Here is a 23,737-nt window from a genome sequence, read left to right as displayed (position 1 = left end):
AAAGTGATGCAGAAATTTAGTTTGTGCTGAACCACTCTGCTTTATTTTTACAAACTCATGCCTGCTTTCATGAAAAAAATGCTGAATAAATAGGCAGTTTTGTTTTTGCTTTTCAGGAACATTTTGTAGAAATTTTTCACTGGTGTGAATCTGAAGTTTTATCTACTCAGTTCTGTATAGATCAAGTAAATATGTGTGCTTAATATGCTAGACTCTGTGTCTTTTATTTTTAAGAGCCCTCAGATAAGCGGCACTGTTCTGATTGATGAACTTACCAATAGGTGTTCATGCTCATCACTTTACTGTAGCCTTAAATAAATATGGGAACGGCTTAAATATGTAGTTACAGATTTCGATTTATCTTCAGGAGAAACCAGACGTGTGCCTGAGTGTTCAAAAATTAAAAAGCCGAAAGTGTGAAGTAAGAAACAATACTGCTGTAGTCCCTGATCTTCAGCGCAGCATGATAAAACTGTCCTTTGAATTCCCCAGCATGTCCTGTGGCACCCATTTTATGATCAATTGTTAATCTGTCTTCAGTACTAGATAACAGTCTGTTGGTAAGCAAAGGGTCAACTGCAAAGGCTAATGCATGCACCTACCTTTCCCACAATTTCATTTAAATCAGCAACACAAATGTTAGAAAACACAAAACATTAAAGGAGGCGTCAAATATATGTAAGTAATATAGGACTTGTGTGTTGGCTGCTGAGGAAAGAATACAGTGGGGTCTCTACTTAAGAACTTAATCCGTATTGGAAGGTGGTTCTCAAGTTGAAAAGTTCTTATGTTGAATCTGCATTTCCCATAGGAATGCATTGAAAACCATTTAATCCGTATCTGCTCTTTTCCGTCCATAGAAACTAATGGGAAGCTGCTATTCCGCCTTCTTCCACTAGAGGGGGATATTTTTTCTTTTTTTTCCCCTTAGGTCAGGGAACAGTGTTAAAAGCACTTCTGACGAAGCTAATTTTGAAGCAATGGACTGAATACCAATTAATCCGTTCTGGCTGTTTTTTTGTTATGTAGAGGTGCGTTCGTACATTGAAGCATTAGTTCCCATAGGAACTAATGCAATGCTGGTTAATACGTACTCTACCACTAGGGGGAGAATTTTTTTTAACCTAAGATGACCTAAGGTTAAAAAAAGAGCAGGAAAGTTTTTTTTTTCCTGTTCTTATCTTGGATTTCTGTTCTCAAGTAGAAGCAAAATTTAGCAAACGGAGCTGTTCTTAAGTTGGATTGTTCTTAAATAGGGACGTTCTTAAGTAGAGACCCCACTGTATGTGGAATAGGTTTTGGCTGCACAGAAGGAGGCATGGGTGATGGAAATACTGCTAAAGTCGAAACAGGAGATTGTGGTTTTCCTACTAGCATGTTTTCCTCCAAAAGTAGGGTTCTCTTGCAGATATATTCCTCAGCAATCAGTCTTGCATATTAAGCCCAAATTTATCTTCAAGTACCCGATCGGAAAGCAAGCTATACAGATATGCAAGAATGTGAGGTAACATATGCTGGGACAAACATAGCTTTACATTTACAGGAACACTGTATTTTATAAAGAATAAGTATATCATCATCATCATCTTAGAACTGCAGAGCTCGAAGGGATCATTGAGTCCAGCCCTTGTCAAGGAGACCCAGGGGGGAATTGAACTCCCAGCCAAACACCTAAACCATTGAGCTCTCCAGCAGTTTGTTTGTACCTGTGAAAATCAGGTTCACCGAAAGCAATTCTGACATGAAAAAGAAGGGGTGGTTTGTGAAGATGTCCTTGGAGCAGGGCTAGGCGTATCTAACCCTCCAGATTCCAGACTGTAATTCTCATATGCTCTACCCAGCAGAGTCAGTAGAGGAATGATGACCCATTTCAGTACAACATCTAGAGGACCAGGGGGTGTAGGGAATGCTAATCGAATTTGCGGACGGCACAAAATTGGTTAGAATAGCTAATACCCTGGAAGACAGGAAGAAAATTCAAACTACAGAAATTTGAATAGATGTGACGTCCACCCTCGTGCCCCTTTGCTTGACTTTCAAGCCTCAGAGCACACGAAGGCAAACACTCTCTTTTACACTTCCTGCCACCAGGTGATCTTTAAATCACCATTACTTCAGAAACCGATTAATTGTATTTCAATGCATTTCAGTGGGAAATGGTGCTTTGACTTATGACCATTTCGACTTACACCCATCTTCCGGAATGGATTAAGTTCATAAATTGAGGCACCACTGTACTATTATATGATCAAGAGATTAATAGTGCAGTGTGAGGGGCAGCACCACTCAGTGTCAGCAAGGAGAAGGTGATTGGCCGGGTCTGAGGAAATCATGACTCGCCAAATGGGTTCAAGCAAAGAAAAAAGGAATCTGTGGGAGAGTTTTTGGTTGAGAAGGAGTTAACAGTCGGAAAGGGCTGGAGAGAGATGGGTACATTTGTTTACCAGCATAGTTGTATGGGTTTCCAAAAGGGAATTGTCTATCATAGTTACATTGCTAAGAAAGAACTTGTTATAATTAGAAAGTTGGTTCTTGAAAACAGAAGAAACTGCATGACCAAGAATTGTGCCACATAACCATTATACTTCCTAAATTAAAATGTTATTGTTTCTTTTACAATTGAATCAGTTGGCAGAATGCAGTAGAGATTCTGGGTTTTTTGTTTTTGGAAAGCCAGTAGAAGTTTGAGAAAAATCCAAAGTAGATAATTTAGAGACTGGGAAAGGAAAGTCCAATGCTGCAAAGAAAAATACTGCATAGGAATCTGGTATGTAAGATCTATGAACCTTGGTAAGCTGGATGTAGTCAAACAGGAGATGGCAAGAATAAACATTGACATCCTGGGCGTCAGTGAACTAAAATGGATGGGAATGGGCAAATTCAATTCAGATGATGATCATATCTAATACTGTGGGCAAGAATCCCGTAGAAGAAGTGGAGTAGCCCTCATAGTCAACAAAAGAGTGGGAAAAGCTGTAATGGGATATAATCTCAAAAATGATAGAATGATTTCAATACGAATCCAAGGCAGACCATTCAACATCACAATAATCCAAGTTTATGCACCAACCAGCATTGCTGAGGAGACTGAAATTGAACAATTCTATGAAGATTTACAACACCTTCTAGAATTGACACCAAAGAAAGATGTTCTTCTCATTCTAGGGGACTGGAATGCTAAAGTAGGGAGTCAAGAGATGAAAGGAACAACAGGAAAGTTTGGCTTCGGAGTTCAAAACGAAGCTGGGCAAAGGCTAATATAAGAGTTTTGTCAAGAGAACAAGCTGATCATCACAAACACTCTTTTCCAACAACACAAGAGGCAACTCTACACATGGACATCACCAGATGGGCAATACCAAAATCAGATTGATTATGTTCTCTGCAGCCAAAGATGGAGAAGCTCTATACAGTCAGCAAAAACAAGACCTGCAGCTGGTTGTGGCTCTTATCATCAGCTTCTTATAGCAAAACTCAAGCTTATACTGAAGAATGTAGGAAAAGCCACAGGGCTAGTCGGGTATAATCTAAACCAAATCCCTTATGAATATACAGCAGAAGTGAAGAACAGATTTAAGGAACTCGATTTGATGGAAAGAGTGCCTGAAGAACTGTGGATGGAGACTCATAACATTGTCCAGGAGGCAGCAACAAAAACCATCCCAAAGAAAAGAAAATGCAAGAAAGCAAAGTGGCTGTCCAACGAGGCCTTACAAATAGCAGAGAAGAGAATGGAATCAAAATGCAAAGGAGACAGGAAAAGTTACAGAAAATTGAATGCAGACTTCCAAAGAATAGCAAGGAGAGACAAGAGGGCCTTCTTAAATGAACAATCCAAAGAAATAGAGGAAAATAATAAAAAGGGAAAAACCAGAGATCTGTTCAAAAACACTGGAGATATTAAAGGAACATTTTGTGCAAAGATGGACATGATAAAAGACAAAAATGGTAGGGACCTTACAGAAGCAGAAGACATCAAAAAGAGGTGGCAAGAATACACAGAGGAATTATACCAGAAAGATCTGGATATCCCGGACAACCCAGATAATGTGTTTGCTGACCTTGAGCCAGACATCCTGGAGAGTGAAGTCAAGTGGGCCTTAGAAAGCATGGCTAACAACAAGGTCAGTGGAGGTGATGGCATTCCAGTTGAACTATTTAGAATCTTAAAAGATGATGCTGTTAAGGTGCTACACTCAGTATGTCAGCAAGTTTGGAAAACTCAGCAGTGGCCAGAGGATTGGAAAGGATCAGTCTACATCCCAATTCCAAAGAAGGACAGTGCCAAAAAATGCTCCAACTACTGTACAATTGCACTCTTTCACACGCTAGCAAGGTTATACTCAAAATCCTACAAGGCAGGCTTCAGCAGTATGTGGACCGAGAACTCCTAGAAGTACAAGCTGGATTTCAAAGGAGCAGAGGAACTAGAGACCAAATGGCTAACATGCACTGGATTATGGAGAAAGCTAGAGAGTTCCAAAAAAACATCTACTTCTGCTTCATTGACTATGCAAAAGCCTTTGACTATGTGGACCACAGCAAACTATGGCAAGTTCTTAAAGAAATGGGAGTGCCTGACCACCTTATATATCTCCTGAGAAACCTATACGTGGGACAGGAAGCAATAGACCATAAAGAAGGCTGACTGCTGAAGAATTGATGCCTTTGAATTGTGTTGCTCTTGAGAGTCCCCTGGACTGCAAGGAGAACAAACCTATCCATTCTGAAGGAAATCAACCCTGAGTGCTCACTGGAAGGACAGATCCTGAAGCTGAGGCTCCAAGACTCCCTGGAAAAGACCCTGATGTTGGGGAAGTGTGAAGGCAAGAGGAGAAGGGGACGACCGAGGATGAGATGGTTGGACAGTGTCTGCGAAGCTACCAACATGAATTTGACCCAGCTCCGGGAGGCAGTGGAAGACAGGAGGGCCTAGTGTGCTCTGGTCCATGGGGTTATGAAAAATCAGACATGACTAAACAGCAAAAATATCATTAAAAAGGTGAGCTTGTAGGTCCTTCATAATGGATGTTACAGAACGTGAAATGTTTTAATCTATTGTGTATTGCTTTGGGAGCCATGATGAGCAGAAAATGATTAAATAAATGCTATAAGTAAATAAAGGAGAGAAAAGAAAAGCAAAATCCAAAGATTATTAATTAAGATATAAGAGTTCAAAGTAAAATACTGAAGCTTTGTGTAACTTTTAAGAATGTGCTTAAGAATTATTCCTGAAACAACTTGTAATCAATAAACCTGTTTCTGTTAAAAAGTCAGTGCTGGATGGACATTAGTCTTTCCTAAGAAATATAAGTTGATAAGGTGATCAACTGGTGGCGGCGTCTTGGGATACTTTCGTGAGCTCTGTGTTTGGTGGAACAAGTAGGGGCCACGGGGCAAATGTTACACCCTTTATTGTAAAAACAAGATTAAATCAAGGTGGTTGAAGCTTCCTAGTTTCATACATAATGTATGCTCTCTAAAGTATGTTAATTTTGAGTTTTTAAAGTACCAATGAATATGTGAATAGAGATGGCCTGGTATGTAGAGATTTGTAGTTAACTACAGCAGTGGTTGCCAAGTTTGGGTCTCCAGATGTTCTTGGACTGCAACTCCCAGAAGTCCTTGTAAGCATAAGAATGTCTGGGGCCCCAAGATTGGGGATTACTGAACTACAGGGCATTAAGCAGTGAATCTTACAGTGGAGACAGGTAAATATCAGGCTTCTCCAAGGATCTGTTATGAAGGTTAGTGCTTTTTAAATATAAACACTTGAGAGTTAGGCTTAAGCAATAAAGTAGTAACTGAATAGTTTGTTGGTTAGAACAAAAACTGACAGCAAAGAGCCTCACAAGGATCTCTTAGTTTCAGGCATGGGTATGAAAAGGGCAAATAAAGCTGAGTGTAAGCAAAGGTTAAAAAAATAGATATTAGGCGAAAAATCCCAACATCTGTTTAATTAATCAATATACCACTTTACTGTATCTGAAATATCTTGATGATCTCTTTGATGAACTAGGTATCTCCAACCTTACATATACATTGGAAGAATCTGAGCTAGTTTTGGCGAACCAAGAAAGAGATTTTAGCCTTGTGCAATGAAGATCTCAAGCCTAAATGTTGCTGCTATTTTAAAAAGGCAGATTCTATGTTGGGTGACATTGAAAAAGAAAAGGGACACTGCCCAGATACAAATTAATAATATGTGATCATAACTGAGATACTGCATATAGTTTTGGTCATCACATCTGATAAAAGTGGACTGTAACGCTGGAAAAATTCTGAAAAAGGCAATCAAAACCACCAAGGGACAGAGGAAAATTCTGTGAGGAAATATTACATTTGCTGCTCTTTAGCTTAGGAAAACAAAACAAAACAAAGATGTGGAGAAAGTGAATAGGGAGATTTCGCTCTCTTCCATATTAGAATTCAGGCTCTTATCTGTACTTGGTCTCCCCCTAGTTTCAGTGGATGGGCCTGCATTCTAATATGGAAGAGAAAGTAGTTCTTCTGAAGTTATCTGTGCAATTCGCTACCACAAGATGTAGTAAAGGATGCCAAAGGCCATTTTAAAAATTCATGGTGAATAAAGGCTCCCAGTGGCTACTAATCATGAAACATATACACTCCCTTCAGTAGCAGAGATGTTATTCTTACTTATAGCAGTTGCTGGGGAAACAATCATGAGGATGCCATTATGCTCATATTCTACTTTAGATTTTTCATTGGAGGGTCACAACTGGAACAAAATTATGGATAAAACTGGTCTTTGGCCCTTAAGTTGTTTCCTTTTCAGAGCAATTGCTTTCTAATGTATGATCTCTTCAACATCTCAACATTCAGAGCCATCAGAGGCTATCAGGCAGGATGGCTATGTATAGTCTCCAGTACTGGAGGCAGTATGCCTCTGTATGTCAATTATTGGAGAATGTGGTACAGAGGGTGCAGTTGCATTCTACATCCTTCTGACGGGCTTCCTGAAGTCAACTGGTTGGCTACCATGTGAACTAACTGTTAGATTATATAGCACTTTCATCTGTCCCACCCTGGTTCTTTATGTTCGTAGAGATTTATTGGTTTGGTATTAGACTTCTTGTACACAGTGGTACCTTGACTTACGAATGTCCCAACTTATGACCAATTTGAGTTACCAGCTCTGGCCGCAAAATTTTGCTTTGACTTGCAGCCAGAGCTTTGAGTTATGATCTGAAAAAAGGCAGGGAAAAAGGTGGGGAATTCAAATTGCTAACTGTTGGTGGTGAAGAGGCTTATTTTTTGTAGCTCTTTCGCCCCAGCTGTTAGAGAGTGTGCATTCGGAGGAGGCTTTGGACTGCCTGATAAGGTGCTGCTTTCTGCTTTTTAAAAACTGCCTGTTCTAGATGGGTTTTGCAGCGTAGTTTTGGGCTGGAGTGGTTATGTTTCTGTGCTGTGATGGGTCTTGCAGTTTTTTTTGTTTTGGGGTTGTTTTTTTGCATTTCTGATGGGTCTTAGAGTGTTTTTTTTTTGCTTTTTGGGTTTTTTATTTGCATTTCCAATGGGTCTTGCAGGGTTTGTTTGCTTTTTCTTTTTCTTTTTTCTTTTTTGCATTTCCGATGGGTCTTGCAGGTTTTTTTTTCTTTGGCCGGAACGGATTAATTGCATTTCCAATGGGCCTTACAGTGTTTTGTTTTGTGGTGATTTTTTTTCCTGGCCGGAACGGATTAATTGCGTTTCAGTGTGTTCCTATGGGAAATGGTGCTTTGACTTATGTCCATCTTCTGGAACGGATTAAGTTTATAAGTCGAGGCACCACTGTATTTGTAAACTGCAAGTATGCTGGCTTTATTTTAATACAGGTTAGCCATCAGAAGCACTGAATTCATACAAAAAAACCCCACCTTACTAAAATACAGTGACTTTCAAAGAAATAAGTTATATGTTACATGAAATTTGCTACTGCTTGTTACGATTTCAGACATTTTTATTTTGGAATAAATGAGATAATGCTTCCAGATAGCTCTACATCTTGGATATCAAACACAATTGGTACAAATTCTTTTTCCACTATCTGTTCTATTGCTTCTCATCAATTTCTTTTCAAGAGGTATTGCTACCTATACTTTAAATTGACTGGGGTGCAAATTACTGCATCTGAAATAAGGTAGATGGTCTCTTTCTAGGACATTATTAGAAAGACTTGGCATGCTGTATGCCTTAAATTTCTCAAGAAGCCAAACTTCTTGTGGATGAGTCAGCACATCCAACCAGTCACTCCAGTGAACAATGTCAAAACTAACCATAGACCTGTGGTCTATGTTTGGTTTAACATGAGTTTGAATGTGGCAGGAGCTGGAACTCTGGCTTGTTTCTCTTTTCCAAATCTGAGTGCACACAGTGGCCAAAATCCCGTTGCTTAGAATAGTATTTATTTCATTTATATCCTGCGTATCTGGTCTTACGACCACTCTAGATGGCTAAAATAGTAAAACTGCTTAGAGTAGACCCACTGAATCAATGAGAATTTGGTGAGTCAGCTCTATGCTAAAGTCACAGTTAGAGTAGTCCCATTTGAATCAATGTGACTTACAAAAGTCAGCTCACCATATCATCACTAATACAGTGAAGCCACTACAGTGCCTCTCTCATTCTTTAATTAACACTTAAAATTTATTATTGTTTTATTTAACTATACCTACACAAATTAAGCCTGAATTTCTTGCTATATTTAGCATCTGCCTTCTGAAGTATACTTTTCAGGTAAAAAACCTGCTCATTTTGATGTACATTATAGCATGAATAATTTTTACCCATAAGCAGAATCAAATTTTTGATGTAAACCTCAAGATACACAACAGTATAGCCTTGAATTAAATAAATGTAACTCTGATTAAAACAACATTGACTATTCACCCTAAGGTAGTTCATACAGTATCAATCAAGGATCCCTCTAAGGTGCATGACTGCGTGTGTGTGACTCCACCTCCCCCCGCACAGCTTTCCTCCTCCTCCGCACAACCCCTTTGTTTCCAATCACAATGGAACCCCTGTGGGGCGGAGTTGTGCATGCACAGAGGGGAGAAGGCGTATATGAAAGAAGTGGAGCCCTGTCCAGCAGGGCTGAAAATTAGAGGGTATGTTGCTATCAATGTATTCTGCATGATACCACCATCTTTGCACTCTAATGAGTTAAATTACAGAATGTTCTGGTAGCCACACTGTATTATCAATGAAAATAGATTTATGCTTCTGACATTTGGATGCCAAGACTTTGTAAAAAAAACCCAAATCAACCTAAGATGTAAAAGCAAGTTGATTAATACTTTCTAAGTTACCATCTAGCACACAGTGGCTGAAATCCAGTAGATTTCAACTAGGCCCATTGAACCAATAGAACTTGGGAGTTGACTCACCAAATCCCTAGTAATTCTAGCTATGACAGTAAGATTTCAGCCAGTGTTGTATTTTTTAAAAAGCTAACGGCTAGATGCATTCTCATAAACTGTTATTTGTTGATGAGCTGTAGTAGGGATCAAAATATAATCTCATACTGCTTTTTGTAATTCGTTCACAAAACAGATACTTTTGTCTAAAGATCCAAATAACATTTTCTATTCAGCCCCCAAAATACCAAAACAATTAAAAACCAACAGTAGTGATCCAAAGAATAGTTTTAGGCATAAGCTGCAACTTATGGACGTGCACTGGGCATTCTCTCATCTCTGCCCCACAGCATTTTCCATTTTTGCACTGAAATCCATATGTGTAATTCTCTTAACTTTTGAAGATACTAATGAAGTCTGCAGCTGTAACAAGAGTTCTAAAACACAAGCCAAACTTGCCTTACACCCCACTGGATTATAGACAGTATTTTCAGAGGACAGTTTCTACATTTGATTACAAGTTACGTGGAGTCTTATTTACAAAGAGCAAATTTGTGCCTGAGGGGAAAAAATCCAGAAGAAAGTACAAAAACAAGTTCATGTCAGTTCTGTGGAAATATTTATGCAAAGTTGTTAATTTTCTCCTTGTAGCATTTCCTCTATTTCTTTGTCCCAGTTTTCATCTCGCTTTTCTGACTCTGTCACTACTTCATATTCTTGAAGCTCTTGTTGTAGCTCTTTTTCCCAGTCTGCAGTTTCCTCTAAATATGAAAGAAAATACCAATATTTACAGCTTGGAATAAAAATGGGTTATGGAAGTTACTTGAAGCTAAATTCAAGATATACCGCAATATTTTGTGATGAAAATATGGCCTGGTTTACACATGTAGAATGAGACGGTACCATGGACTTCAAATGCAGCAAGAGAAATCTCTCTACCCCCTCTTAAATATTCCTCTCTTGAAGAAATGCCTCCAAATAGGATATCAGTATACCAAGGACTGTGCTAAAATCTCATCCTCTAATTCATTTGCAAGGTGTTTTTTTAAAACAATGCAACAGCATTCAGAAGCTTGCCTGCAGCTTGAAGTGGCAGAGATGATCCCACCATTTCATTCTCAAGTGGGCAGACTCACCCTGATATCACCATATTTCAGTTTGAAAACAACCATGAAAAAAAGAACAATCCCATGGTGCTGTAGCTGTGTTTACCCACTATATTTTCAACATTTGTAGTTTTAGTCTTTCCTATGCACACAGTTATGTGGCTAAAATAACTGGAATTTCTCCCAGTCACATCTACGACAATTCCACTGCTCCCTGTCAAACATTCTTATTTGGGAATCACCAGTGTACATTGGGAAGCCCAACAGTGTCCAATGCACATGAAAGTCTTATCTGTTTAAAAGAATACAGAAAGAGGGGTACAGCTGTTCCTATGAAGGCAGAAGAACTGCAATGAAGTTGCATTAAAAAGCTGTTGTGAAACTAATGATTAGTCAGTCTTTTTTCTACCATTGTGTTACAAAAAAGTAACATTTAAGCTAGTAATTTAACACAAAATAAAATTTCACGTGGATATAGGATGGGCAATGTTGAGAATACAATATTCTGTTATTGCTTTAAAGGAAAGACAATACTGAAATAGAATGTGGATATAAAGTCAAAAGCAGACTTTAACAAAATAATATATTCACAATTTTAGCATACCCATCACTACAGCTAAAGAAAGATAAAACCTTACCTTCTACTGTGGTTACTTCCTTTTTCTTGTCAAGCACCAGTTGTTCAATCTCTTTCCTCAAATCCTCATGATTTAGGTTGCACGCATCAAAAGCATCACTCACAAATTCTGATACACCCGGGCTGGTTGAAATCTCTTCATCCTCCTTAAATAAAGTTTTAAAGACGTCAGGAAGGGAATATAAAATGCGAACATGCATATATTATTCTGGGTATATCTACTGTTACTTGTACATAGGGAATGGTATCAAGAGTTAAGTTACATGTTCAGATTCAGAAATTCAATATGGACTGAAAAAAACAGTGGGGCGTTCAAGGGATTGATTAAGGTGTTTAGTCTCATTGCAACTGGTAACAAGGAAAGAGATGGTCAAGCTGAGAAAAGTCAGCCTCAGCCTTATATTATTACCATTAATGTCACAAAGCAACTAACAGTATTTGTAACAGTATTAGATTTTTCAAAGCTAAGGGAGCTTTGAAAAGAGTGCTGGGATTTAGATATGAGAAAAATAAGTGCACCGTAGTTGGCAAGAATAAATCACTATAAGCAAATAACTGACCCAAAGAGTGATCAGCCAACACCCCTGCACTTACAATTTTAATCTTCTTTGAACCAAATATGATTCTCATACTGCAGAAATGGGCAACAAAGCCTCAAAGTGTACAAATACCAAATATGAATAAAATAAACTTGGGAGGGCCAAGGACTGTCCTATTCCCACTCCTGGAGGCTTCCAGGAATGGTCACAATTTCCTGACTTCAAAATGAAAAAAAACCCAACCCAAACCAAAGTGCCTATCAGGTCACTTTGCATTTTTAAATGACTACAAACAGCCATTTCTGGACCCAGAGCAGTCTGTGGCAGGGACCAGTGGCAAGAACCCAGTCCCCAAGGTCTCTGAGATCACCACCCTGGTCTATTACATCTGTGGGACAGGAGGTAATAATGAAGCAATTATTTAAAAAATATTTTGAATTTACAGCCCCAAAAGCTGTTTATCCTTTATATTTATGTATTAATCCTCAGCACAGAATAATCTTACCTCTTGAGATTTTAGCTGAGACTTGATTGCTACTGGTGGTGTCTTCGGTCTCACCGTTTCTAGTCGGGGGGGGGGGGGGGAAGAATTGTAGATTTTTGAAGGTATTATCCTTCAGGAGTTAACAGAGTCTCTAAGTCTTGTGAATAACTATACAAAAACATTTACTATTCTTGAACCCACAAGGTACAGCAAGCCCTGATACCACTTCTCTCTTTGCATTTTAGGGAAGAATATTTACAGTTCTTGTTTTAACAAACAAACAAACAAAAATCCATTTACATATGAACAGGAGAAATGGCTTCTTGGATATCAAGCTCAGATGGAAATGATTTGATGCCCTGGTTGTTTTCTAACTAACTGGATTATAAGAAATGCAGTTTTTTTTAATCTGGCCAAAATAGGAAGCTGTTGTTTAAAACTGCAATTAGATGTTTTAGATTTCCTCCCCTCACGCACAACGTTCAAAAACATCAATTTCTTTTCAACTCTATCTACAGCTTTTTCTTCTGTCTCAGGATACTTTATTCACTTCCCAGAACTAGGTAAATTACTTCTGTGAAGAACATAATGCCTCTGACATATGTACGCACCTAACACATTTGCATCCTCAGTATAAATATTAACAATAGATTATAGAAACAGAAGGATGGTAAGCTTCTAGAAGATAGCTTGTGGAATCCCAAGAGTAGAATCTGAAAATATATAAGTTCAGCTTTATCAAGTCCATACTACCATTAATTAATATCATGTTTAAAGGTGGGAGTACAATTTTTTTGTAAATGACAGGTGCATTTTGGTTTTAGAAGAGACAATCTATTATACTGCTTAAAGTTTGTTTGAAAATTTATTTTTCCCTGCTAAATAGATGCACTTTATTAAAAGATGCAGCTCCAATAAGTGTGGAAGGGAATCCTTATTCTTCCATAAGAATTTCTGTTGTGCAATGTTAGAACTACTTTGTCTAGTTTGTGTTTGTTTTTTAACCAAATAAGAAAAGGTTCATCATCCCATAATGAAATGTGTGTTCCAGAGAAATCTTTACCTGCTAACTGTCCCTCTTCTTCACTGCTATTCTTGTCCTTTCTTACTGCTTGCTGTTGTGCTGCCAGTGCAGTGAGTTGTGCAGACTGTTTAATTAGGGAAACACGGTAAAAGTAATTCCTCCAGAACACCTCTTCTTTTACACTGAAGACAATAAATATTTGGTTTTGGTAAACACATCTCACAACATTGGATACAAAAGTTTTATAACTGCTACAGTCTTTCCTTGACTGGGAACCGAATTCCTTTGTACTAGCAGTTTATGGCTACAATACAAAGTATTTGATTCCTAAGTTTAAATGCTTGTATCAGATTCTACTTGCTACCACTAATACCACATATCCTTATTGTGTTTATGGTTGGGAAATGTTTGTACATCCACACAAAAGTTATGTAGGATGTAATTCACAGTTCTCATTCTATTTCTTTAAAAAAAGGATGAACAGTATGAATTACCAATACCTCAGTACTGTGATACACATTATCAGGTATACATGGTAGTAAATGCTAGTGTGGGCACAAATTTCATTGGTGGTGAACTTGATGTAGCTACACTTATACTCCATTACTTGGATAAAGTTCTAATGAACTCAAATGGAACTTTCTTCAGGATAATACTGTACAATTGTGCTCTAGGTTAACAATAAATTATAATCTCTTCAGAACAAGCTTAAGAGTTTGTTGTCTTCAGAGGTAATATAATTTTTTTTTACTACAATAGGTATTGACAAATATTTAAATTTAGGCTGTGACTTAGACATATTTATGGCAATCTATAAATTAATTACTAAGTCACATTTTTATATATGTACACACAAGAACTGATAATGTTAGTGAAGGATGAGAATTAATACTGTAAAAATTAAATAGCCATTATCTAGGAGCCTCGTGGCACAGTGGTTAAACTGCAGTACTGCAATGAAGGCTCTGCTCACAACCTGAGTTCAATCCCAGGCTCAGATAGCTGGCTTGCAGTTGACTCAGCCTTCTATCCTTCCGAGACGGATAAACCGAGTACTCAACTCATGGAGGGGGTGGCAATGTGTAGCCTGCATAATTAAACTGTAAACCACCCAGAGAGAGCTTTAAGCTCTTTGGTGTGGAATATATAAGCAGCACATTTTGAGTTTTACTCAGAACCAAGTGATCATAAAAACAGTTAAATAGATAGTAGAAATACAAACAAGTCACTCACTGTTTCGGGACAAGATCGAATCTCATTCTATTTAGCACTTGGTCTTCCTGGAGCATCACCATTGCCACAGGAAACATCTGATCAAAGTCAAAATGAAACTGCACTCCTGCTGGTGGGTCACGCAGAAAGTTTCTTCTGTCCTTTGCAAAATGAAAATTAATTCTCTATCAGTTGGTGAAAAGATTATCACATCTTCCAAAAGTACTCCTGAGTCTACCACTTTGGAAAGGGAATTATATCAACAAGCAACTCTTATCACACACATGAAAAATATATTCTGTGGCAAAAATTAGTTTTGTATTGCCAGTTAATACATCTCCTTTAAAAACACATTTGTTGGTTGACACATTGTTTCATGTAAACACTATTTGAATTAGGTACATTTTCAAGAAAAATAAACAGATTATGCAAAGCAGATTACTTACTGCTGATAAGGCCAATATTTGTTGCTGAATTGTTTCTTCATCATTGCTGTCTACCCATGGAGGCACAGCTGTTTCTGTAAAAATAAAAGTTTAAAAAAAGGAATGTTTTTAAAATAATGCATTCAGTAATGACACAACCTGAGACATTGGCATTTATCACTGAGAAAGGCCCTAGCCAAAATCTGCTGAAAAAAAGTCAACTAGTAAGATATTTAATTATTTGCTCATTTTGAAGTTTGCATCAGAAATCAATACTTTTTGCCAGCCAATCAGAAATATTACGGTAGATCTGAAAAATAAAACAAACAGGGCTAGATGCCTGAGTGGAGCTTTGTCCTCTCTCCTAGTAAAGATAATGTAATTATTTTCAACAGTTTTCTCCTTGCTGTTGCTAGCCCCATTCTCTCTGAAAATTTGCTTTCAAGAATTGGCGGACATTCTGTAGGTGTAAAGGGGGACTGCTAGGAAGAGAGAAATTAACTAGCTCCTCTGTTCACACAAAGCCATACATATGCAGTCCATGAATTAAACCTCACAGGAAAACCTGTAACTTGTGAAACAATGTGATATTCTCTAGACATAAGTCAAAATTCAAATGGCAGTCCCAACTAGATCTACTGAATCTACAACGCCTTTGTAAAGTTTTACTTATTAGTTGACAACTAACTGAATGAGTAGGCATACTAAAATCAAGATCACTCACTCATTTTAGGTCATTGACTTTAATCCACCTGTACACAAGTACTAAACTGGTCTAGAGACAAGGTGCTACCTTTATGTTAGTTTATTTATTATATCTATACCTTGTTTTCCCACCAAAAATAACAGTACTCAAGGTGGTTCACAAAGTTTTAAAAAGAAAAACAAACAAAACTGGCACTTAACTAAAACCTAATTAAAATCATATAAATCCACCCCAACTTTAAACCATAAAAAATAAGTACATTAAATTACAAAGGATACAGGTTAAAAACAACACAGCAAGGCACATTAAAAAGTTCAGAATCTAACGGCTTATACAATTTAAGATATTAACATACCCCGTTTTACTCATATAAGGCATCTGGATGTCAACAGAATACCAGATTATAGTAGGCACTAGATTAAAACATTAATGAGCAAATATGAAAAATGAAAAGGTTTTACTAAATCTATATTCTGGCTAATGTAACAGTTGTAAAAACTATGTATTCTGTTTTGCAACAGGCCTAATGGATGTGAGCATTATTGCGGTTTCATTAACCATATTTAAACAATACCTGATTTCTTTGTGTGTTGCTGTTCAACAAATTTTTTCTGTTCCTTCTGAAAATCTCCTATAATCGTCTATTTAAAAAAAGAAGTAGTTGTAAATAGAAAAGAAGCAAACATGCCTAAAGTAGCATTTAAAAAATCAAAGAAAAATACCTTTCTGGTATTATATAATTTAGACATAATACAAATGCACAAAAGAAACTTTCAAGAATCTCAAAACCTAACTGATGATTACAATTAAATTTAAAATAGAATTTGTTTGGTCTCTAGCAGAACATTCTTAGCTTGTAAGATTTATCCACAGTACTGTATTTAAAAGATTCATCTAAACATCTGATTTCGTGATGTAACTATACCTGCCTTTCATACAAGGAATTTCAGACTCTCTCTTGTGTGTGTTATGTCTTGTGAAGTCACAATGGAATTATAGCCACCCTAATAGGGCTTTCAAGGTAAGTGAGATACCTATGGAGTGGTTTTACCAGTTCCACTTCCCCAGTGTTTCCTCAGTTGAGTGGGGATTTGAACCCAGGCCTCCTAATTCCTAGTCCATCGCTCTATCTGTCTTCTACAACAAAATTATAGCTGAAATCCTGTTGTGCAGGGTCTGTCTGTGCAGCAGAAATGACATCATCATCAGTGGCAGAGTGTTGCTGCTGAATGGCTTCCTTTTCTAATTTTGGGGTGAATGCAACTACTGTATATGTCTTAAGTGAGAGGTGATGTTGAAACAGCAATCCAGGTTACCTCAAACTGCTAAAGACTCTTCTCCCCCATTTCATGACTCCAACTGAGAATGCTGCTTTCTATCATCAATTTGTGAACATCCAATCAGAATCACCATACAGTTGCCAATTTTAGTGCTTGATCAAAAGCATCTTTTTTGATTGTAGTTGTAGAAAGGGTAGCTGTGTTAGTCTGTGCAAGAAAATGCCACATTTTTGTCTTTTTTTACTCTTTATTTTTACTTTGTTTTCACCTATAATGCTTGCACAGACTAACATGGCTACCCCTTGTACAACTACTACTACTATGAAAGGCACTGGATTTCACCAAATAGAGCGGAGATCCTTCAATCACTTGAAATATTTGCCATGTTGCATCACCTCCTTTGTCTGATGTAGACTTGTCCACAAAAACTCACATTAAAAATATAAAAGTTAGTTTTTAAAGTACTACCACATTTTTGTCTTTTTTTACTCTTTATTTTTATCTTGTTTTCACCTATATTCCTTGATTATCTGACCTGGGGGGAAAGGTGGGTAGAGCACTTGAAGGATAGTATAACCTTTAAAGGAATGAGATGGAATAGATGCTCCCACCATTAAAAAAAAGTCAGAAAAACTTCCTGAGGATAAAGTGGTCTTCTCTTTCCAGTATCCTCAGCGAAACAAGGAATCTCTAATTGACACGGAAGGTCACATAGAAACTACAGATGTGGAACAGAAGTAACTTGGTTTACATTAGGAAAAAAAGTTGTTACTGCAAACCTCTCTAAATAATTCTCTCCTTTATCTAAAAACTCTTTTTACTAATGTGATCACTTCTGTGTATTAACAGCAGCATCCAAGTGCCATACTCTGGCCAAAGAGAAATGATCATACGTTGGGTTAACACCTTACCAACAACATCACTTTCCTATATACAGGAATATAAGCAATTAAATCAGGAAGCTTGCCGATAACCGGTTTCCCATTTTGTCCATATTTGTAAACAGAAGGAAAAGCCCATGCAGAATAGATATATTCCCCAAAAGTTTGTTCTTGGCTAGATAAACAGATATAAAAATCCCAACTGGGCCTCATGTACTCATTGTTGGTAGGAAAAACATGATTGAACTTCTTTCTAAAAATGCAACATGGGGAACCTTAGTTGACAATTCTTTATGCAGCTATATAACCATAATAGCTAAAACATCCTCACTCTTGATTAGTGTCTCAAGCTGTGTCGCCTACGAAGCACCGATGTGTTTCTAATAGTTAGCTGTTAGTCTTCTATGGAACCTTCCAACAATATAAATAAATATGTTATTACTACAGCAGTGTGAAGGCAGATATATTTGGTGTTTCATTTAAGTACAGGAAATCATGTAAAACATTTATGTAGATAATGCCATGCTGCATGTTATCTCTCACATGGGATGGCTGTGCCTGTGAAACTGCACTCACAGGACTTCAGAGAAAGGGAAGAGATAAGATGTACAAGTAGAACTCTCCTATATGCTTCTGGTTTACCTAAAATGTTTGTTACTAATTTATCAAAGGCTGAAATCGATGGACAGGATACTGGTTAGTTCAACTGTCTGTAAGATTCCTGAACTCTTAACAATTGATCACAACTTCCCCCCCTTGTCTAAATAAAACAGCTTATTATAACACCTAACAGTGTTGATCCCATGGTGTCAGGAAGCAGAAAATGTAAGAGCAAACCTCAAGTTTTACAGTAAACTCACAACAGAGAAAAGTACCTTGTCAATTATATTTTCTATTTTTCCTTCTTCTACAGACTTCTTTATAGTTTGTGCCGTTTCAGCAACTGATTCAGATATCTTTTTTGTGGCTGTAGTGGCAAAACTGAAGAGATAACCTTTTGGAAATAAGATACCAATTCAGCTCAATATATATAATTTTTTAGAAACTAGCTTTTGTTAATGCATCTCAGATACGACATAGGAGTTTGAGGCTTTAAGACATTCATTTATGCAATGCTCCCAATTTCTGTGAAGTACATAATATCTATGCACAGCCTCTGGTGATTTTCCCTTTGCCTATTTCAGATTTCTATTTTTAGATCTAAAAATAGAAATATGTATCTGGAGAATGAGAGGATTCCTAAATGACACATTTTGCACAACAGATGGGCAGCACCCCAAACCAGTTCAATTAGAGGCAAAGCAATTGTAGCTGTTCTAAGACACATATTAAAAGTTTAAGAAATTCATACTGAGATGGCTCTTTCCTCCTATAACACTGGCCAACATTTTAACTGCATCACTGACAACCTAACCCACAGGTCAGTTAAAAACAGGATGCCTTGATTTTACGTGACAATCTTTATCATAGGAAGATTCAAGCTATAGTGGCTTTAAATATTTTATGAATCAGGTAGCTAACATATTCAGTAGTGCTTACTTTGAAATGGGCACAAAAAGAGCATAATTTAAAAGTATCATTAAATTGGAAATGCAATTAATATTTGGGCATTTTCTTAAGACAATTTGAGAAAATAGTTTTTTTTCCTTGGGCTCAAAGTTAAGAAGTACAACAAATCCAGGAGATCAATTTAATGCATCCTGGTATAAGATCAGATATGTGTATAGGCACAGTTAAGTTCAGAGACTCTTTAAAGTTTCACTATGTGTTGTATTAGATGGCACTTCAAATATGAGTCTGAAACTACTGAATTTAGATTTAAAAAATAAGGGACACTGTTTTGTGGTACAAAAATTATTGAAGTCATTGCAGTGGTGCCTCACTTGACGACGATAATCTGTTCTGTTCAAAGCGCTGTTAAGCGAAATCATCATCAAGCAAAAGAAAAAAACCCCATTGAAATGCACTGAAAACCAGTCAATGCATTCCAATGGGCGAAATACCTCATTGTGCAGCGAAGATCCTCCATAGGGCGGCCATTTTCTGATGCCTGTAAAGTGAAGAATCCGTCCTGAACACAGCGGGGAGCCATTTTGCACAGCGGGGAGCCATTTTGAAAACCCGACGATCAGCTGTTTTTGATCGTCGTTAAGTGAAAAATCGGTTCCCAAAGCAGGGAACCGATTGTCGTCAAGCGGATTTTCCCCATTTAAACATCATTTTGTGATCGCTAAAACTCATTGTAAAGCGGATTCATTGTGGAGCGGGGTAATCGTCAAGCAGGACACCACTGTATTTATGTGACAGCAATGTTATTTTTATGCATCCTCAAAGGACTGTTCAAGCAGAAACAAAAAACCCTAACTGAGCAAACCTAATAGCTAAATACTGCTAGTAATGTGCATTTATTGTAATGTGTATTTAGTGAAGCTAGTCAGGTGAAAATGAGCACAACAATGGTTCCAATTAAATTATCACAGAGCATACTGCAATTTAATCATGAGAACTATACTAAGTATGAACTATTTCTATCATCACATGAAGACATGCAGAAAGATGCTTTGAGGGAGGGAGTAGTAAACAGAATTTATATTCTAATTTTGGAACAAGAGGAAAAAGAGACAGAAACAAAAGGTCTGAAATCAATTTGAGAAAATGGTTTAAAGACAGAAACCAAAACAGAGGATTGGATAAAAATTTGGAGGAAGAGAGTTTTAAGATTAATGTCGGTAAGAATAAAGGAATATTTTTTAAAAATTAGTTTAAGGTAGTATATGACTCCGGTGAAATTTAATATAATATATTCAGACTATTCTAAGGCTTGTTGGAAATGTGATGAAAAAACTGGCACGTATGATCATATGTGGTGTGAGTGTAAATGGATTCAGAAATTTTGGAAACTCATTTTTAAGGAAATATGTGATATATTTGGAAAAGATATTGAATTCAATTCTAAAATTGCTTTGTTGTCAATTTTTTATAAGACAGAACTTGATTATTGTTCAAAGGAATTGATTTCCAATGTTATGACAATTGCTAGAATATTAATAGCTAGACTCTGGAAACATAAAAATGATATTAAATTAGAAGATTGGTATAATGAAGTATGGGACATTGCATTAAATGATAAATTGACCACTGAACTTAAGATGAAAAGAGGGGAAATAAGTTCAAATATTTTTATGCTATTTGGGGTAGATTTGTTGAATTTGTATTAGTGAAAGGAAAGGGAAAGCCTCTAAATAACGATCAATACAATTTTGGAAAATAAGTTTGTATTGAAAGTATTGTTCCAAGGGGTCCCGTGGGTATAGGGTGTACGGTGGTTTAGATTGTAGAGTAAGTATTTTGTATTTTTGTATTTGTTTTGAAAATTTATATACTTCAACTATACTTTTCCATTAAGATTTACTTATGTAGCATCTCAATAGCATTTTCACACACATTCACAGTGTCTATGAACTCCTGTGTGAAAGCAGCTGCACCACAAAGTTCAGTATCCATGCACTCATTCTTGATGCTGAAATATGGCAATGATTATTATAGTATGAAACCAATTATACATCGGTCTTGGAAAAACATATAAAACTAGCATTCACAGCCAAGTAGTATAGGATAACAGTGTTCCAGGGGACAGCAGCTGCAGTCCTCTTGCATGGCTCCACATGTGCAACAGAAATGATGGCATCAGCAGTGACAATTTGCTGCTGATTAAAGGCCTTTGGCAATTCCATAACATTCTATAAGAATAATGGGCATCCCAAAATCACCAAAATAAGCCTTTAATCAGCAGCCATTTATACTGGATGTAATTCCTACTACGCACGTGAAGATGCATAACAGGATTTCAGCCAGCTGCTATCTTACATAGACAAGTCAGGTAAAATCATGAGTTTCACTTGTAAAACTGTGTTCTACTTAGAAAAAGACTCACAAAAGGAAGCAGTCAGCACTTAGCATTGAGATAAACAATATTTTCTTATTCCTGCCTACACATTTAACATTCTTCATAGAAGAAAATGCTGGTGGTAGGAAGACATATTCTTCAAATATTTAATTTCTTACCAGCCAGTAACATGAGCATCCTATCAGACAAAAAGAAAATTAAAACTAAACAAAAATACATGAAACGATGGATACTGAAAGCTCAATATGGTTGTATTTTAACTGTTTTGAGTATTGGAATACTATAGAGCACATTATTATTATTATTATTATTATTATTATTATTATTATTATTATTATTATTATTATTATTATTATATCATCATCATCATCATCATCAAGACAACATGATCTGGAGTTGAGTCTCAGGTGCTAACCTAGTTCACTGCAGCAATATACTGTATACTGTGGTCCGGCACACATTTCCATATTTCTGTCTAAAGTTGTCCTTTCAACCCTAACAGTTTGAAATAAACTGGGCTAGATTCATGAAAACTCAGAACAAGCTACTATAATACAGGGAAACCACAAACAATTGAAGACAACTGCTTTGTCTGGGAGGGCACAAGCTACTTAAATCCTTTCCTTCCTTCTTTCTGTTTTAAATTTTGCAAAGTCTGCTACAAAGCAGTTCAAGAAATATCATGATAGGCACTGGAAAGGAGTAAATAAGTTCTGATCACATAATTATGTTGCCTCCTCTTGAATAAAGTATCCAGCAAAATGGAATTCAGAAGTTTTATTTTTAAAAATTTTGCCCAGCCCAGTGAAACCACAGATAGACCATCCTACTAACTCTGAGCAGAGATGTCAAAAAATAAAAAAAAATGGTAACGTGTCTGTTTTAGACAAACAACAACACAGGGACATTTCATTAGTTTAGCTAGCATAACTGAAGTAAAGCCAAGATGTAACTTTCAAGGGGCACCATGGCAAAGAGGCAATTACAACCTCTTATGCCCAAAATTCATGCAAGTGGGTCACAAACAGGTCCCGCAGAATCCCACTTGGGGGGGGGGTCTTACTCCCAAAGCAGAGATTTCTAGGATTGCTCTACGGGCTGTGTAACCCACAACCGACTGCATCTAAGTCAACACCGGGCTAACGGACACGCTCTACAATCCAAGATTGCACTCGTGTGGGTCTCCGCTTCCCTGAACTGCTTGGGCACACAGTCCGGCAAGCTTGGATGTGCGGAAGTTCATACTGGCTTGAGAGAATCGACCGCAGCGCTAAATGCCACGACGATCGCAGTTTTCAGGAAGGCCAGGCAGAAAGTTAAAGGGGCTTTTTTATAGGAGCCGGGTAAGTACAGATCCACTGTGCCTACTCCTCTGCCGCCAGTGAAGACTTAAAGGCAGTTTGGAAACAGTTTGGAAGCCGCCCAGAGTGGTCGCAATTGACCAGATAGGCGGGGTATAAATGGAATAAATAAATAAATAAAAATAAACAAGAAAAGATGGTTGGGAAGCGGGCCTCGGGGGGGGGGCGGAGAGAGGAGGAGGAGGGACGGAGAGAGGGAGACACTCACTGCCCAGTCCCTTGGCCTGGTTGAGGAGCGGGTCCGAGTCCGAGTCCACCTGCACTTCCACCTGGTCCTCGCATCGCTCCGAGGGGTCGCCTGGAGGCGCCTCTGCCTCCGCTTGGGCTCCGTTTTTCCCTTCGAGCAAAGGGGGCAGCTCTTCCCCGCCCGCCCCGGCCATCCCAAACCAGCCCCCCAGCCCACGCAGCATCCTGACTCGAGAGCCAAGCCCCCCCCCTTCGTCCTCTCCCCCGCCCCCCTCAACACAACTTCCCAACCGCCTTCAACGACTCAAAGCAGGCAGGCCCCGCTGGCAGGCATTCGCGTTGTTTGCTTCCGGGATGAAAAAAAGAGACCAATCCGTTCCTGCCGAGTTACGTCACCACAAGCGTCGACGCTCTGCAGTTCTTCTCTGTTTCTCCAACGGTGGGGAGGGAGGCCGCGATATCTATGGTGTGCCGTCGCCGCCTTGTTTTTGTTTGTTTGTTTGGCGCCCTCGTCCGTCCTCGTTCGGAAGCGCGCGTCCCCCTCTTCGCTGCCGCAACTTCCAAGGTTGTGCATTTTAGAGGGGAAAAAATAGGATGCTTTAACGACCTGCAAATACATTTTTATCCTAG

At 37.9% G+C, this 23,737-nt stretch overlaps 1 protein-coding gene across 1 annotated transcript; it reads right to left on the bottom strand.

Annotated features, from left to right (window-relative positions):
• Positions 1–7,939: 7,939 nt before the first annotated feature.
• On the bottom strand, positions 7,940–23,351 carry SYAP1 (synapse associated protein 1). The gene is made up of 9 exons (XM_020786756.3): positions 23,130–23,351; positions 18,529–18,647; positions 16,067–16,133; positions 14,808–14,881; positions 14,383–14,522; positions 13,189–13,331; positions 12,147–12,205; positions 11,104–11,248; positions 7,940–10,120 (listed from the first exon to the last, which is right to left on the bottom strand). The coding sequence occupies exons 1-9, from the start codon at positions 23,329–23,331 to the stop codon at positions 9,993–9,995; spliced, it is 1,077 nt and encodes a 358-aa protein (XP_020642415.3). The 5' UTR covers positions 23,332–23,351; the 3' UTR covers positions 7,940–9,992.
• Between the last annotated feature and the right edge of the window lie 386 nt (positions 23,352–23,737).

Source organism: Pogona vitticeps, chromosome 3 (assembly GCF_051106095.1).
Source record: "Pogona vitticeps strain Pit_001003342236 chromosome 3, PviZW2.1, whole genome shotgun sequence".
NCBI classification, from domain to species: domain Eukaryota; kingdom Metazoa; phylum Chordata; class Lepidosauria; order Squamata; family Agamidae; genus Pogona; species Pogona vitticeps.
Note: the sequence above shows the minus strand (reverse complement) of the source record. Positions and strands in the feature narration are given on the sequence as shown.

Excerpts from the sequence above, each read along its gene's own strand:
- SYAP1 (XM_020786756.3), bottom strand. The coding sequence starts at position 23,331 with ATGCTGCGTGGGCTGGGGGGCTGGTTTGGGATGGCCGGGGCGGGCGGG. Across the intron at positions 12,206-13,188 it reads AGAAGAGGGACAGTTAGCAG|AAACGGTGAGACCGAAGACA; the intron begins GTAAAGATTTCT and ends CCCCCCGACTAG. Across the intron at positions 10,121-11,103 it reads GGAAGTAACCACAGTAGAAG|AGGAAACTGCAGACTGGGAA; the intron begins GTAAGGTTTTAT and ends TTTCATATTTAG.